Source organism: Lathyrus oleraceus, chromosome 4, assembly GCF_024323335.1.
Source record: "Lathyrus oleraceus cultivar Zhongwan6 chromosome 4, CAAS_Psat_ZW6_1.0, whole genome shotgun sequence".
NCBI classification, from domain to species: domain Eukaryota; kingdom Viridiplantae; phylum Streptophyta; class Magnoliopsida; order Fabales; family Fabaceae; genus Lathyrus; species Lathyrus oleraceus.
The window spans coordinates 141,319,120-141,337,452 of NC_066582.1; the positions used below are offsets into that span (position 1 = coordinate 141,319,120).

At 31.7% G+C, this 18,333-nt stretch overlaps 1 protein-coding gene across 1 annotated transcript; it reads left to right on the top strand.

The window, feature by feature from the left end:
* Window positions 1–1,752: 1,752 nt before the first annotated feature.
* Window positions 1,753–14,396, top strand: LOC127074136 (vacuolar-processing enzyme). Its single transcript, XM_051015430.1, has 9 exons — window positions 1,753–2,275; window positions 2,379–2,543; window positions 12,441–12,597; window positions 12,678–12,763; window positions 12,845–13,044; window positions 13,132–13,180; window positions 13,268–13,477; window positions 13,569–13,775; window positions 13,854–14,396. The coding sequence occupies exons 1-9, from the start codon at window positions 2,084–2,086 to the stop codon at window positions 14,034–14,036; spliced, it is 1,449 nt and encodes a 482-aa protein (XP_050871387.1). The 5' UTR covers window positions 1,753–2,083; the 3' UTR covers window positions 14,037–14,396.
* The last annotated feature ends 3,937 nt before the right edge of the window (window positions 14,397–18,333 follow it).

Here is an 18,333-nt window from a genome sequence, read left to right on the forward strand (position 1 = left end):
AGAAACCTTTTTTGACCAGTTGTCCAACACTTAGAAAATTGCACTTCAGTCCAGGTACATAGAGTATATCTTTGATAATAACTTTTCCTCCATTGCTCCTTTTGAATAACTATGTCACTAGTACCTTCTGCTAGCAACGAGCTATTATTAGCAACTTTGACCTTGCTCTTCTTCGACGAGTCAAAATCTGTTAACCATACTTTATGACCAGTCACGTGATTCGAGCAGCCCGAGTTAAGGAACCAAATATTGGAGTCGACATGGTCATCTGCAACTGCAGCCATAACCATCATATCTTCAGAATTGTCTAAATCTTGGCGCGCAAGGTTCACTCTTTCCTCTTTGCCTTTTGTCGCTCCATTGTCTTTGTACCAACAATTCTTGACCAAGTAACCCCATTGTTCACAATTATAGTAATGCACAACTTTTTTTTCTTTGTCTGTCTGATAGAAATTTCCTTCTCTTCTTTTCAAGGATTCAAAAGTCCTACCATCAACCTTATGCTTTTAAGGGTTCGATTAAGACTTCTTGCTTTGAGTCTTGTCTCCTTTGCCTTTGAACTTGTTGGAACCACCATGCTTCTTTCAAGCCTGAGCCTGCAGTGTTTGTATCAAATCTCGAACCCCTTTCCTTTCGACAATCCTAATCTCATGCATCTCCAACGAATCAACCAAATTTTCCAGTTTCAGAGTTTCAAGATTGTTGGATTTTTGAATAGCTATGATAAAGTGATCAAAGTGAGAGGTCAACATACACATTACCTTCTCAACTATCATCTTATTAGTTAGGGTTTCACCATAACCCTTCATGAGATGGATGGGATTATGCACCTTCGACACATAACCTGCAATCTTTTTATTTTCTTCCATTTGCAACAATTTATACTGCCGTCACAAAGTATGCAATTTGACGACTTTGACTTTCTCACCTCTTTCATAGTACTTGACAAGAACATCCCATGACTCCTTCGTCGATTCAACATGAGAGATCTTGTCGAAATTTACCGAATCTACCACCGATTGAATGCAATACGCGACGTTGCAATCTTTCTTCTTCGCCTCCTTATTCGCGACTCTCTGAACATCAGTTGCATTCTCAACAAGCTTAAGGACGCCATTAGTAACCACTTCTAGGCTTTCATGAAAGCCGAACAAGAACTTCATCTATTTGCTCCATCGATTCCAATTTTTATCGTCAAGAGTTGAAAGAGAAATCAAAATGCTATTAGTACCATTCAGAAGGTGTGACACTGCTAGAAAATATTTAAAAAAACTAAAATAAAAACTTTAAATGTGAAAAAGAAAAAATTATTTATAATTGTAACATCAAGACATAATAAATTTGTATTTGAATGAATGTGGGTTAAATGAAATTTGTACTATAACATAAATACAAATCGCAAATAAAACCGAATCTTAAAAAATAACCTAAACATATTCCGATTAAATACAATTTTTTACTCTTTCGATATAATTTAATTTAGCTTGTAATTTTTTATTGAGTCGGTTTTCAACAATCCTACTGGTATATTCTCTATCGTTGTTAAAGATAAAATCAAAATCTAAAAAATAATCCGGTCGAATATTAATATCCTGTAGGGCACACACAAGTCCAATTTATCCCGTCCTTTATACTCACTCCCTTGATGCCACATACGTCAATTCTCACGGAAGCAAAGCCATTAGGTAGCCACCAGTTTGACGTAGAATTTTAAATATAAATTAAACGAACTAACGGCACACAGTTCATTACAATAAAGAAGTGATTCATACTCAGCCAACATTTTCCAATTAAAGAAAACGGAAAAAGCATAAACAACATATCAAACAAGCAAACTTGTTCCACTAAAAGACATCCTATACTAGGTTGGTTCAAATTATACACGCGTATACACAACCGTTCCTTATACTAACTCAACATTTCAACGTGTCACTCTCTAGTTTTGCATGTCACTTTGTCTTTAACTAATCAATTCCTCAACAAGCCTCTCGTAGCTTCCTCTCTTTTTATGAGTTTCTAATTTCGCTTTCTCTCTATACCGCTTGATCAATTTCACTCTGTTTTTCTCTTTCTCACCAAAAACATGTTTTCCGATGTTCTTTTGTTGCTGTTGTTGACGACCTTGCACGGTTCAGTCGCAAGACCGAACCGGTTGGAGTGGGAGTCGGTGATTAGATTACCGAGCGAACCGGTCGGTCCTGACGTCGATGAAACTGGAACCCGATGGGCGGTTCTCGTGGCTGGTTCGAATGGTTACGGCAATTACAGGCACCAAGTGGGTTCAGTTTTTTTTTTTTTTTTTTATTATATTTTTTCATTTACTTTCTAAAATGAATTAATAAGATGTTTTGATTGTGAGTTTTTGATTTGATTTATAGGCAGATGTGTGCCATGCATACCAGTTGCTAATAAAAGGTGGAGTGAAAGAAGAAAACATAGTGGTGTTTATGTATGATGATATTGCTAACAACGAGTTGAATCCTAGGCCTGGGGTTATCATCAACCATCCACAAGGACCCAATGTTTATGATGGAGTTCCTAAGGTACTTGTTTTCTTTGGTAAAGTAACATATCTAAGGTACTTGTTGTGTTTTTTTAATGTTATAGAAAGATTTTTTTTTATTCAAAATATATTTTTTTAAAAATGTAATTCATTTTTTATTTTTAATACAAGAATATTTTTGACAAAATACTTTTTGTAAATAAATGATTTGACAAAATCCTAATAAAAATTATTTTCTAAAGAATTTTAATTAAGACGGTTCAAATTGTAGTGGTTCATATCTTTACTTTTTCTAACTGAATTTTTATTTTTTATTTTTTTATATTGAAATTTGTTTTTATTGAAGATATTTTGGAAATTATAGTATTAAATATGATCAAGTAAGTAGTTTTGGTCTTAGTTTGGACCACTTGATAAGTTTTATTTATTTATATTTTAGATGGGATTAGTACATTTGATAGTGTATGTTTTTAATATTAGAGATTATGACGTCAGAAATTAACTAAAAATGGTTTGGAATTTGGAATATTAGAATTTGTTATTGGACATATCTATCTTAAAAGAAAAATGGTTTTAACTTTATGAAAAGTTAAAAAGTGGTTTAGATCAATTAATCCAAGAAATTGTACTTTTGTTCTTTAAAAAAGATTACCGACGCCAACTAATAGTTGTTAAGCAACAACTAACTATTAAACAACAAAAAGAAACGCACTTAGAATGGATATTCTGCACTTAAGTCATGGTTGGCTAGTGCTTTGTAGCATTTTATAAGTGGAAGATTGTTTTTGCTTGAAAACATTGGCTTAAGTTTCTGAAATATCTGTGTAACTTAGTTCAATTATTTATAATAACAAAATAGTTATATGTTTTATTTAACTATTCCATGGTCCTTAATATATGAAAACAATTATTTTTTAGATTTATTAAATTATATAGTTCAGATATATTGGCTTGGCAATTTTTTATTTTCTTTTTCTTTTTCAAAAAGTTCCCTCTGGACTTCTTTGGTGATGGCAATGGAACTTGACAGGAATTGGAGCTCTTCCTGTATACATCCTAATTTAATGAGTAGCTTAAATAGTCTAATCATATTTAATTCGACACTCCCTCCTATCAATTTTTATTAAAAAAACAGTTTCATGATTAAGAAATTTAGTTTAAATTAATTAAGTAAACAACTAATTTAATCCACGAGTAGGTGTTATAATTATAGCAAGCTTGTTTGCTTTTTTTTTTATTTAAAAATTCAATCACTTAAATTTTATATAACTTAAAAATTTATGATAATTGAGTTTATTAAAGTTGCATTTCAAATGTAATTTTTTATTATGAAATTAGTTATTGAAAATTTTTATTTAAAGAAAAAAAGGACAAATTCAATGATTGAAATGGCTAATTAAAGAGACGTATACGAAAATGGTTTTTACAAGTTCAATATATGTATGAGCTCTGATTGCAATTTCTCACATATGTAAGTCAAATTTATTACATGTGTTTCCATTAAACTTTTCAAGGTAATTAATTTTTACTTATAGTAATTTACAAAATTTAAAGTCAATTTTCTTCTTTTTATAATACTAATAGGAAAGAAAGTAAGTTATTTCTGTCTTAAAATAAATATTGTTTGATTATTTTACAAAATTATATTTATTTAAAATATTGTTTATTACCACTTTGTCATATTTTTGTAAATAAAGAGCTGAAATCTAATTATTAGAAATTAATGCACTCAATGTTTATTAGTGGGGTTGAAGCCGCCAAAATAAACTCAGGAGTCTTATCTTTATGTCAAATATGCAAGTTGTTTTTTACTCACAATTTTTTTTAATCTTTGGTAGCAGCTCATATATATATATATATATATATATATATATATATATATATATATATATATATATATATATATATATATATATATATATATATATATATATATATATATATATATATATATGACTATTTATATTTTTCATATTTTGTTGTAGTTTATCAATTTAATTATTTAAAAGTGAATTTTCTCTTTTCTTTTAATATATTATAATAATTGTTTTTTTAAATAAAAGAGATAAAGAAGAAAATAAGATATAGTATAATAGAGATATAGAGTAACAATGTTGGTTATTGTTAGTTAGAGTAATTGTTTTTTTTTATAAAAGAAAAGAAAGAGAAAATATTAGTTTGACTTAGTTAACAAACTCTATGATTTGTAGTACAATAAGTGAAATGAGTAATTCTTATCAACAAACTCACTGAAACTCAATTCCGTTATGGTATCATTCACTTAAATTGTCATCCACAACAACTTCTTTTTACTATGGAATCAACGGGTGGAAGGAGTAATTCTTATCAACAAAATGTATAATTTCGGTTAAAATATTAGTGAGAGAAAGGAGAGGGAGAGTGAGAAGTATTAAAACACGATTTTGGATGATTTGAAATGAGATAAGGGACATCTATTTATAGGCTAAAGGTTAACTAAGTTGATTTTAATGCTTTTTAAGTTTTTCTAATCGATTAACATCTAATGTCAATCGATTAGATACTTCAAATATAATCGTTTATAAGTTCAAAATAGAAAATAATATTTAGTCATTGCACATCATTAAGATGGTGTCCTAATCGTTTAGAACTCAATTTGAGCTTAATTTTGAACTGAGTCAATCGATTAGCAAGACAAAATTTTGTCTATAATAATTCTGAAAGCTTCCAATTCATATGGCACAATTTTAAGACATTTTTGAAGGTATTTTTCTTGAGAAAAATCAATTTGAAAAGATATTTTAGCGCGCGTGTATGTGATTTAACCATTCACTTTTATGAGAACATCTTTTTCTTTTACAAAGTATTCACTTAGACTAGTTTTTTTTTGTACTTTAAGACTTTTTTAGATGTTTTTTTTATAGACGTTTGCCAGAGTTCACTTAGTTTAAATTTCATTTAGTTTAGTTGCCATCATGATATAGTCAAGTCCATTAAACCCTTAATTTAAATTTATATCTTTAACAGTTAACTGTTTATGCTGATTGGTCTTTTGCATGACGCTACTTAACTTTATTAGTTCTAACAATACATCTTTTATGTCTACTAATGATATGTCCCACTTACAAGCTATCGTTCCTAATCCTAATTCTCACAGGGTTGCACATGGTTCCCACTATAGTATCGAACCTGAGAGGCATGATCCTACTCTTAATACAAGTAATGAACTTACGAGCCATGAAAGCCCGATCCTACCTAAATACAAGTAATGAACTTACGAGCCCTAAAACTACTCTCAATGCAAGTATACCTTAACCTCACATATCTTTAGTCCGTTGATGAACCTATACCTCAATATGGCATTGTAGACATACATCAATTGTGCTACCAACTCAATTTCTCAAAATTATTATGACACTATTTTATTTGAATCTTTCCTATCACTTTCATTTCACGGTAGTGGACCATAAAATTCACTAGTTCATAATGCACACCTTATGTTAACCAAAGCAAAAATAGATAACTCCAAGCCTAAGGCTTTTCTTGCCCATGTTGAGCCCACTTCTGTCAAGAATTCCTTGTCTCACAACAACTTGAGTATAAAGCTTCTCTAACAACACTTAGACACACACACACACTTACCTCCACACATAAAATTTATGGGTAGTAAGAGGATCTTCATAAATAAGTATAAAGATTGGTTGTAAAAGGCTACCTATAACAACAAGGGTATGATTTTAATAAGATCTTATCACTAGTAGTCTAGCTCGCCACCATCTGAGTTGGTCTTACATCGGCTATCACACATAAATGCGAAATTTAGAAAATTAACATTAATGTCTTATTGAATGGCATCTTACTAGAGGAAATGTTTATGCAAGGATTTATGCAACAACCTGCAGGGTTTGTCCTCAAGGACAAGAGTCTTGTCTGTAAACTCAATAAGGCACGATATGAGCTCAAATAAGTTCCTAGAACTTGGTATGAAAAGCTTGCTAAACATCTTATTCAACTTGTATGCTCTACTTTATGTAAATGCATATAAATGCATATGATATTCTTGTGATTGGTTCTTCATCTAGAATGGTGCATGAATCAACAAGCTTCATGATAAGTTTTATCTAAAGAAGTTAGGTAAACCTACTTACATTTTAGGCATTGAAGTCACCTATCTAGCTAATGGTTAACTACTATTAAATCAATCTAAATATGTCAAAGATCTTCTGTTAAGGACTAACATATATGATGCAAAAGGTGTCTCTACACCTATGCTCAATCACTACAAACTAAGTAAGAATGGAACTTATACATTTCATGATCCCCACCTATATAGGTCCATCAGGGGGCCTTCATTATATAACATTAATAAGACCTTACCTAGCCTTCATTACATAACATTAATAAGACCTGACCTAGCCTTCTTCTTATGCCAACTCTAATTAAAATTAACCCTTCAAACTTATAATGATTTATATTGGACGGTCCACCTAAGGCTCATGTGTCTATTTTGGACCAAATCTAGTTGCTTGAGTTCTAAGAAACAACCTCTAGTGGCACGATCTAGTGTTGAAGCTGAATATTTAGTCTTGCACACATTACATTTGAACTCCTTTGGTTGGAATCTCTTTTCACATAACTTCATGTATCTTCTCTTCCTCTATAATTTTTTGTGAGAACTTGAGTGTTGTCTTGCTCTCCTATAATTCGGTGCTTTATGCGCTCACAAATCACATAGAGCTAACCATATACTTGATAGGAAAAGGCTAGCCAACCATATGTTCCTCCCTTTGCAGAAATCATTGACACTAAAAACCCTTACGTATCAAGCTTAAAGTGGTTTGTATAAATCCAGTTTATGTTTAATATTATGGGGGAGTAATAGAGATATAGATCAACAATTGGTTAGATTTAGTTAAGGGTTTGTTAAAGAGTTATTTCACTAAACTCTATGATTTGTATTATTTATTATATCAAATGAAATGAGAAGAAAATGCAAAAGAAACAATTTTAAAGAAATTAAAATTGATAATTTAAAAAAATATATATAATAGATTAAAAATTATTTGTGAATAAAAAATAACTCACATGTTTGACATATAACTAAATTTTGTGTTGTTTAATTTTATCGATGTTATATTTTTCATTTAGTTAGAGTTTCAATCTTTCTATTTTAACTTATTTACTGGATAATCTCATTAGTTCAAATTCAAATAATTTTAGTTTTCTCTAAAATTTTTACGTTTAAAATTTATGAAATATTCATTTTATATTTATGAAATATTCATTTTATAGTCGAACACTGACTTGTTAGTTAAATTTCACTTATATCTTTCATATATCACGTTTCTCAACAATTTACATGTTATTGATTTTGAGTGCAAATATAGAAAATTGAGATAATAAACAAATCATTAATATTTATAAAAAGTATGTGAGAGTGGTATAATACTGTTTGAATTTGAAATACGATAATTGAATTATGGTTATGAATGAGTTAAAATAGATATCATAATTGTAATTAAACAACTTTATTGGTCTATAGAATAACATCTTTTGCATTATTTCAATCTATGATACTATTATAAGGTAGTGTTGGAACAAACTTGGTCGAAGTCGAAATATGATACTATTATAAGGTAGTGTTGGAACAAACTTGGTCGAAGTCGAAAAGTTAGTTAGCTGTAAAAATATGTTAGGTTATTAGCATGTCGAAATGCGCTAGTTTAGTAGCACATTTGTTTAGTATGTTAGTTGAAAGCTTGGGTTTTGTTTTTTCTTATAAATAGAATGCTAACCCTCACTTCTCAATAACTCTAATTAGGGGAGAACGTGGTGTGGTTGAGATTCAATTGTAAACATTGTTATCTAATGTGTAATTGAGTCAAGAATTCAGGGTTTCATATCACTTTGAATCATCTTTTTTTCTCTTCTCTCTTTTTCACTTTGGGATTTTCTTGTTGATAAAGAAATCAATTATACTCTGTTTTCGTGGCATCGTTTTCACAACAAATTGGTGCGGTGAACGTGGAGAAGAAGATGTCGTCAACAAAGTATGAGATTTGAGAAATTTACGTGAGTGAATCATTTCGGATTATGGCGCTTGAAGATGCAAGCTCTTATTGTACAACAAGGTTTATTAGAAGCGTTGAAAGGACAGGAAAATATGGATGTTGCCCTAACGACGAGTGAGAAGCTGACGATGATCGAGAAAGTCCACTGTGCCATCGTATTGAGTCTTGGTGATAAGGTTCTCTGGTAAGTCTCGAAGGAGAAAATGACTACCGGGGTGTGGAACAAACTCTAAGGTTTGTATATGACTAAATCTTTGGTTAATCGTCTCTACCTGAAGCAAGCTATGTATTCATTCAAGATGAGTGAAGACAAAGTCTTGATTCAACAACTAGATATGTTCAATAAGCTGGATCTGATCTAGAGAATATTGATGTCAAGATCGATGATGAAGATCAATCGTTGTTGTTGTTGTTATTGTTTGCTTTACCAAGATCTCATGTCCATTTCGAAGAAAATATTTGTATGAAAGAGAGTCCCTGACCGTTGAAGAAGTTCAATCATCCTTGTACTCAAAGGACTTTAATGAAAGAAATGAGCATAAATCATCTTCTGTTGGTGAATGATTGTGCGTAAAAGAAACATTCTCATAGAAGGATGGTAGGTTTGAGAAGAAGAAGGGTACAATCAGTAGAAGTCTTATGGTGGTGATGCTCATGCAATTAAGTGTTATCATTGTAAGAAGGATGGTCATACAAGAAAGGTATGCCCTGAACGTGTGAATAATCATTGAGGTAAGGATAATGGCAACATTGTCATTGTCCAAGATGATTACGAATCATCTAATGTTCTGGTGGTTTCTAGTAACAATTATAGCAAGGAATGGCTTATGGATTCAGATTGTAATTGAAACATGACTCTAAAAAAATATGTGTTTGAAGAACTATGTGATCAAGATGGTGGATCAGTGCGGTTGGAAAACAACAAAATCTGTAAGATTATAAGAATTAGATCTGTAAGATTCAAGTTCCATGACGAGTCAATAAAACTGTTGACTGGTATTAGGTATGTGCATGATCTTAAGAGAGATATAATTTTTCTTGGTGAATTCGACAAGAAAGGATATGTCTTCAAAGGAGAGCAAGGTATCCTAAGGGTAATGAAGAAGCCAAGGAAGTCTTGAGAGGCATCAAGAGGCAAGTCCTGTATGCCCTTGAGACTGAGGTTGTAAGTGGTTCAGTAGACGTGACATCCACAAAACCCATGTCGAAGAATGAGCTATGGTACATGAGACTTGTCCATGCAAGTGAAATGGACCGGGTTGAATTGGGAAATTAAAATTTGCTAGGTGGTGATAAGGTCAAAAAAACTGAAGTTTTGTGAACCTTATGTATTTGGTAAATCCTGGTGTGTAAAGTTCAGCAAAGGTAAACAAAGAACACATGAATCCCTTAATTATATCCATGTTGATCTTCGGGGTCTGTAAGAATATCCTTCACACTTAGGTGAAAGATACTTTTTATCCATAGTTGATGATTATTCACAAAAGTTGTGGGTATTCACTCAAAAAAATAAGGATGAAACTTTTGAAACTTTTAAAAATTGGAAGACTTTGATCGAAAACCAAACTGGCAGGAAAGTCAAGAGGTTAAGGACTGACAATGGTATTGAATTTTGCAATGAAGCTTTCAACAACTATTGTGATGTGTATGGAACTGCAAGACACAAAATTAATATAGGTACTCCCCAACAAAATGGTTTGGCAGAAAGGTTTAATTGAATTATTCTAGAAAGAGTTAGGTGCATGACGGTTAATGCGGGGTTAAAAAAGATTTTTTTGGGTTGAGGCTGTCATGACTGCAATTTATCTGATAAATTGGGACTGCCATGGGGATGAAAACACCCAAAAAAAAAAGTTTGGTCATGTCATCCACCGGACCTCGACAAACTTAAACTATTTGGTTGTGTAGCATATGTTCACATCAGACAAGACAAGGTTGAACCTAGAGCTCTGAGATGGATGTTTCTTGGATATCTTTAAGGAGTCAAAGTCAAAGTTTATAGGCTGTGGTGCCTAGAGCCAGGTCGCAAGAGGTGTATCACAAGTCGAGATGTAGTTTTCAATGAGGCTGAGACGACTTTCAAGAAAAATGACGACATTGGTCGAAATACAGAGATCTCTGTAGATGAGCTGGAACATGAGGAGTTTTGTGTTGAGGTGGAACATGTTGATGCTGAAATGAAAAACCCAAATGAAGTCGAAGAAGAAGCATAAGGTATTGAAATGAATAAGGAGGCGGATAATGAGTGTTTGTTAGCCAGAGAGAGAACCAAGAAAATCATCAAACCACCTCAGAGACTTGGTTATACATATCTCATAACTTTTTCCTTAATCTTTACTAGTGAGGTTTTGGATGAAGAGTCTAAAGACTATAAGGAAGTTATGAGGAGTTGAGACAAGACTGAATGATTTAGATCCATGGATGATGAGATGAAATTTCTTCATGATATAAACACTTGGGAGTTGATTAGGAGACCCACATGGTCAACTTAGTCAGTTGTAAGTGGATCTTCAAGGTGAAGGAAGAATCAAAAGAGTGATATCGAAGATATACAACGGAAGATTGGTCTCTAAGGAGTTCACTCAGAAATAAGAAGTCGAATTCAATGATGTGTTCTCTCTTGTTGTGATACAGATCTATTCGAATGTTGTCTTTCATGGTGGCAAAATTTGACCTAAAGCTGAAACAAATGGATGTGAATACTGCTTTCATGTATGGTGACCTAGATGAAACAATCCAAATGAAGCAAACCGAATGGTATGAAGAAAATGACAAGGATGACTATGTGTGCAAGCTGAATTGGTAATTATATGGCTTGAAGCAATTTCTTAGGAAATGGAATATGAGGTTTGATAGGTTCATGGCACATATAGGTTACAATAGGAGTTAATTCGACCAATTGTTTACTTCAAATTTTGATGTATAAGTTCACTTTGTGATTTTGTTTCTATATGTGGATGATATCCTCATAGACAACGACTGTGTCAAAGAGGTACCGAGGATAAAGGCTGAACTTGGAAAAGAGTTCGAGATGAAGAATCTTGGTATTGCCACCAAAATCCTTGGGATTGACATATGAAGAGATAGAAAGAAATCGAGATTATGCTTAACTCAAGAGACATACCTACAGAAGATTCTCGATAAATTTGGTATGTCGAATTCAAAGCCCGTTGTGACTCTGACAAGTCCTCAATTCAAGCTGAGTGTAACTCAAAGTCCCAATACTTAGGTCGAAAGAGCCTATATGAATAGTGCATCATATGCTAACATAGTAGGTTTTTTGATGTATGTTATGATTTGTACTAGGTTAGACATATCATGTACAGGGAGCCTTATAAGCAGGTATATGGCCAATCTTGAAAAGGAACACTAGTAAGCATTGAAGGGCAATCTAAGATACATAAATTGATCTCTAAATGACAGCTAGTTCCTTTCATGGTTTGGAGCTTTTGTTTCAAGGTGGAGATTTGTAGCTTATGGGTTATAAGGTAGTGTTGGAACAAACTCTATCGAAGTCAAAAAGTTTATCGAAATATGCTAGGTTGTTAACATGTCAAAATGGGCTAGTCTATTAGCACATTTGTTTAGTATGTTAGTTGAAAGTTAGAATTTTTATTTTTTTCTTATAAATAATATACCAGTCCTCACTTCTCAAGAACTTTGATTAGGGGAGAACGTGGTGTGGTTGAGATTCAATTGTAAACACGGTTTTTTAACGTGTAATTGAATCAAGAATCCAAGGTTTCATACTATTTTGAATCGTCTTTCTTTTCTTACTTCTCTCTTTCTCACTTCGTGGTTTCCTTGTTGATAAGGAAATCGATTATATTCTATTTTCGTGGCATCGTTTTCATAACAGATACTTTATTCTATAAATATATATGCAGGATTACACTGGTGACTACGTGACAGCAGAGAATCTATACGCTGTTATTCTTGGAGACAAGAGTAAAGTTAGGGGTGGAAGTGGCAAGGTCATCAACAGCAAAGCAGAGGATAGAATATTTATATATTACTCTGATCATGGAGGCCCTGGAGTTCTTGGTGAGTTTAAGCATAGATTTTGATAACTAGATTTATCTTGAACAGAAACTACATATCAGTGATTCTCTTTTTCAATGCAGGGATGCCAAATATGCCATATGTATATGCTATGGATTTTATTGATGTTTTGAACAAGAAACATGCGTCTAGAGGTTACAAAAAGATGGTAAGATGTCATTTCTCATGTAAAATACTCCTAGAAATGATGTTAGTTTATGTTAAGTCATGAAGGTGTTGCTTTTTATAGGTTATATATGTGGAAGCTTGTGAAAGTGGTAGCGTTTTCGAGGGTATAATGCCAAAGGATATAAATGTTTATGTCACAACTGCGTCGAATGCACAAGAGAGCAGTTGGGGAACTTACTGTCCCGGTGTGGATCCTGCTCCACCTCCAGAGTACATCACTTGCCTCGGCGATTTGTATAGTGTTGCTTGGATGGAAGATAGGTAGTTTTCTTCACCTTTTGATGAACCGTAGTTTTAAAATTTTTATACTGTCAATCAATCACAATCGATCTGTTTTGAATTATGCAGTGAGTCGCACAATCTAAAAAGGGAAACGGTGAAACAACAATACATGTCGGTAAGATGTTTTTGTCAAAGTTATATTGGTTTTCAGTATTAGCAATGAGGGAGAAAAACAAGAAAGTGAGAAATAAATTATGTGCAGGTGAAGGAACGGACTTCAAATTACAACAACTACGCATTAGGTTCTCATGTGATGCAGTACGGCGATACCAATATAACCGATGAAAAGCTTTATTTATACCATGGTTTTGATCCTGCGACGGTGAACCTTCCTCCAAACAATGGCATGTTAGAAGCTAAAATTGAAGTTGTAAACCAAAGAGATGCAGAGATTCTCTTCATGTGGCAAATGGTATATTCTCTTCAACCGAGTTTTAATATACGAAAACTTTGCTCAAATGATTCTGTACTAAGATATATAAATTCTTCGATTATCTTTTCAGTATCGGAGATTAGACGATCAAACCGAAAAGAAGAGAGACATTCTCGAGAAGATTTCGGAGACAGTGAAACATAGGAATCATTTAGATGGTAGTGTGGAATTGATTGGAGTTTTATTGTTTGGTCCAACAAAAGGCTCTTCAGTTCTACAATCAGTTAGAGCTTCTGGTTTGCCTCTTGTCGATGACTGGGAATGCCTAAAATCAAGGGTAAATATAAACAACAAATAACTGAATTTTCTTCTTGTTATTAACATATTATTGATTGATGATGAACTTGGTTTGTAGGTTCGGGTGTTCGAAACTCATTGCGGGTCACTGACTCAGTATGGGATGAAACACATGCGGGCATTTGCGAACATTTGCAACCGCGGTATTTCCGAGGATTCGATGGAGGAGGCATGTATGGCAGCATGTGGTGGTTATGATGCAGGGCTATTACATCCATCTAACAAAGGTTATAGTGCTTGATTTTGGGTGGTTTGTGCTTCTTGTGTAAGATTAAAACCTGTTCTCTAAAGGCTATAATGTGTATTATTTGTGTTTGGTTGTGAAAGAGAAAGCATGGGCATAGGGTAAGGTAGAAAGTATTGGATATATGAATAGAATGGGAAAGGAATCACAACTCAATCCAGCACAAGATTTGTGAGAATGGTGGAGAGGATGAGTTTTTTAAAGTATTTGGCAATGTATATATACTAGTATATGTGTAATAGTTTTCAGATAAATAAGACAAATTAATTAGGATATTAGCCTATTAATATATTAAGGATATTTAGATGTATTATTGGTTTGGCTGATAAGAGGCATTAATATAATTATCTTATTATATTTTTTTGAGCATTTTAATTTTTTGAACTTTGTTATTTTAAGAACATAACATATTGATATCTTTATTGATAACTTTTGGAAAAGTAACAACTTAAGAATTATTGTGTAAAAACGAGAAAAATCTGGACAATCTTAATTTGCCTTTCTCTCTATTAGGTTGCATCTTATAATTACAATTGATATCAGAGTAAGAGTTAGGTGACTTAGGGTCCGTTTGAATGAGTTTTAGTTTTTAGTTTTTAAAAACTATTTTAGAAATTAATTTTAAAAAAATAGTTTTGAAGAAAAAACATGTTTGGTAATCTAAATTTTAAAAATTGTTTTAAAATTGAACAATGTTATAAATTTGTCATTGATGAATATAATACCAGTTTTTCTTGTTTTGTCATCTTCCTAATTTCCAAAACTAAAAATCAAAAAATCAAAACCTCTAAAATCTATTTTAGATTTTTAGTTTTAAAAACTCACAAATAAAAAATAGTTTTGAAAAATAATTTTATAAAATTAGACTACCAAACAAATTTTATAATTTTTAATTTTTAAAAACTAAAAAGCAGTTTTCCAAAACCATATCAAACAGGCCCTTATTCTTAGATCCGGTAAAATTGGTTTTAGCAAAAACTTTCTTAGGAGAAGGGGGTAGTGTCATTAGACCACTATGTTTTACCGGGGAGCATTACGGTCCATACATTATCAAGGGTGTAAGTTCTGTAAAATCGGAAGCGTAATGGAAGAAAACTAAAAACATATTAGCATTGAGGATGGAAATTGCCAAACCACTAAAGAGATGTAGGATATCTTGGAAGTCAGGTACAAATGATTTTAAAATATTTAAATTAAACACGGGAGAAAAGATACTTGATTTATAAAAATCGTTCACTCATTTGACAAATCACATTTCTTTCAAGAATATGAGATGTTTAGAATGCAACGGAAGAGAAGATATTTGATTTGCAAAAATGATTCACTCATTTGACAAATCACATATCTTTCAAGAATATGAGATGTTAAGAATGTAACAGGAGAGAAGTTACTTTATTTGTAAAAATGGTTTACTCATTTGACAAATCATTTGACTGTTCTTGAAAAAATCTTATCCAATGATGGATTAAATCTAAGAGAGCATGACAACCAAAAGTAAAACAATATTCGAAAAGAAGAGTCTTTCTAAGATGACATCAACCACATTGTTTGGAAAATTGCAAGAATACAAATTGGAAGTTGAACGATTGAAAAGCCATGAAGGGCGTGAACATAAAGTGAGATCTCTTGTCTTAAAAACTAAATTCAAAGATTATGATAGTAATCATAAAGAAGAATCTCAATCCGATAATGACGAAAATGATGAAGATGATGTACTAGTCAAGCAATTTGAAATTTTTTTGAAAAGAGAAAAGACACTGACAATTGGTCAAAAAAATAAGTTAAATGAAGTATCAACGTCAAGAAAGAAAATTATTTATTTTGAATTGGAAGATCGGGACATGTCGAAAGTGATTCTCCTACACTTAAAAGAAAGAATGACTTTAATGACAAGATAAACAAAAGGTCAAAAAGAGTATATCTGGCATGGCAAGACAATAATCTAAGTTCATCTTCAAATAAAGAACAAGCACACATGAAACTAATCGTTTCACATCACTCCGATGATAATAATGATGAACCTTCTTATGTTGAATTAAATTATATTTTTAATGACTTGCATGATGAATGTTTAAAGCTATCTAAATTATGTGTTAAGCAAAAGAGAATAATTCCATCTTTAAAAAGATATTTTAAAAACGTACAAAGATAAATTAGACAAAGATAAATCTAAATTTAAATTTAAATTGATTGTCTAACATATGATAAATGTGTATCTCTTCAAATCAAAATTATTGATCTTAATTAAGCTATATGTAATTATGAAAAAGGAAAAAATGGGTTGAATAATGATCTAAGTAGTCAAAAAATATGTTAATCATAAAAGTGGATTAGAATATTATAAATTTGAAAACTTTAGTCAAATAAAAAAGACTAACTATCTTTTTTTTCAAATCTAGCAATGTTTGTAATAGTGTTCAATCTAGAAAAGTATGTTATAACTTTTATCTAGAAAGGCATATAACAAAAATTATTTTTATGATCATAAGAAAGTGCCTAACATGACACATTCTTGTTTCTATTGCAATTATAAAGGCCATACAACAATGCATGTTAGAATTTTTTGTGTACCTAGTGATAATTATGTGTGAGTTGAGAAATGAACTAACCCAAAATGATCCAAATAATATTGGATACTTAGAAAAAACTATTGACTTTCTTTTATAGGTGTGCTTGAAAACTAAATGCTAATATTGTATTCTTAAAATTGGTCGTTCAAAAGCAGAAGAAAAGCATATGATACGATACACTACTATAGAAAACACATATAATGACGGTTTCACGTTCGTTGTTAGGTAGCGTGTGATTTTATGTATGTTGGTTTCCACAATGGACAAGCGGCCGTGGCTATAAGTTATACAACGTGTTACTTATAATAACAGGTAAAGAAAATAACCGTTGTGAATAATTTATAGGTCCTGAGTTCGAATCCCAACAACGCCATTCTTGCGTTTTATTATTTTGGAAAGCGTTCTACTTATAACAACGGTTGAATTAAAAAACATTGTGATATTTTTTTTTAATATACATTTTTCAATTTTACAGTATTACCAAATTTTTGACATGAATATTTATGAATCATATCAGACTAGAAACAACAATACACCAATTTGTGAATTTAATTAGATCAAAAATTGTATTACATCAATGACAATTTCATTAGGAACCAAAATTTGTATATTACATCAAAATTAAAATGACACAAAATAACCTACAATGTACAAATCATTACATCAAATAATACTATCTTGTTGTCTTGGTGTCTCGTCTCTTGATATCTTGACTTTAAACACCTATAATTTCAAATAATATTAGTTGTTAGAAAATAACACCATTAGAAATTATAACATACAATAAATTATGTATGAAGAATATAAAAAAAAATACTTGTTAATTTTTCTATATGTCTTCTTGGTGATCGTTACAAATAGCATGTATATCATCTTTATCAACTTCTTCATATGAAGTAGGCATTTGTGTTGCATAAGTAGGAGTGAAAGGAATATCAGAATTTTCATCATCACTATGAGGAATGTGTTTTCCCTTGAGAACAATTGTCCCTCTCCTCGATAAGTCTGCATGGTCTGTCACATAAAAAACTTGTTTTTCTTTCGTAGCCATGATGAATGGTTCGATGTTATAAGTTGCCTTGTCAAGATCAATCTGTGTGAATCCTAACTCATCAATTTGTACACCATTGTTATTGGGAATCCACTTGTATTTAAATAAATACACCTTAAAAATAACATAATCAATCTCCAAAATCTCCCCAATGACACCATTAAACGCGGTGGTTGCCAAAATAAGATTCTTATCTTTCGAACTAGAGAAATACATGAATTCAGCCTCAACCATAACCCCACTATTTTTCATTGTACTACGATCATATTTTTCTTTTGTATGAAATAAATAATTAGAAATGTTGTATGTCGTCCAAGTTATCACAGTAAATTTTAGCATGTACGACAACCATTTAATTATCTCGGATGCACCATCATCATTAAAAATCCTCTTGTTAAACTAACTTATGAATTCCTTATTATGTCGTGTCAACAACCACTTGTCATTCATTCATGGATGTTTTTTCTCTATAACTATTTTGTGACTAGCTATGTAAGTTTTAACTACACTAAGATTATTTAATATATAGAAATGTGCTTCAAGTACTACATCCTGATCCATTGACTTAACATATAAACCTTGAGTACCTCTACCTTCAAATCTATAAACATGACGAGACTTTAGAATTCTAATAGATTCTATTTTCGACAAATAGTTAGAACAAAACTCAACA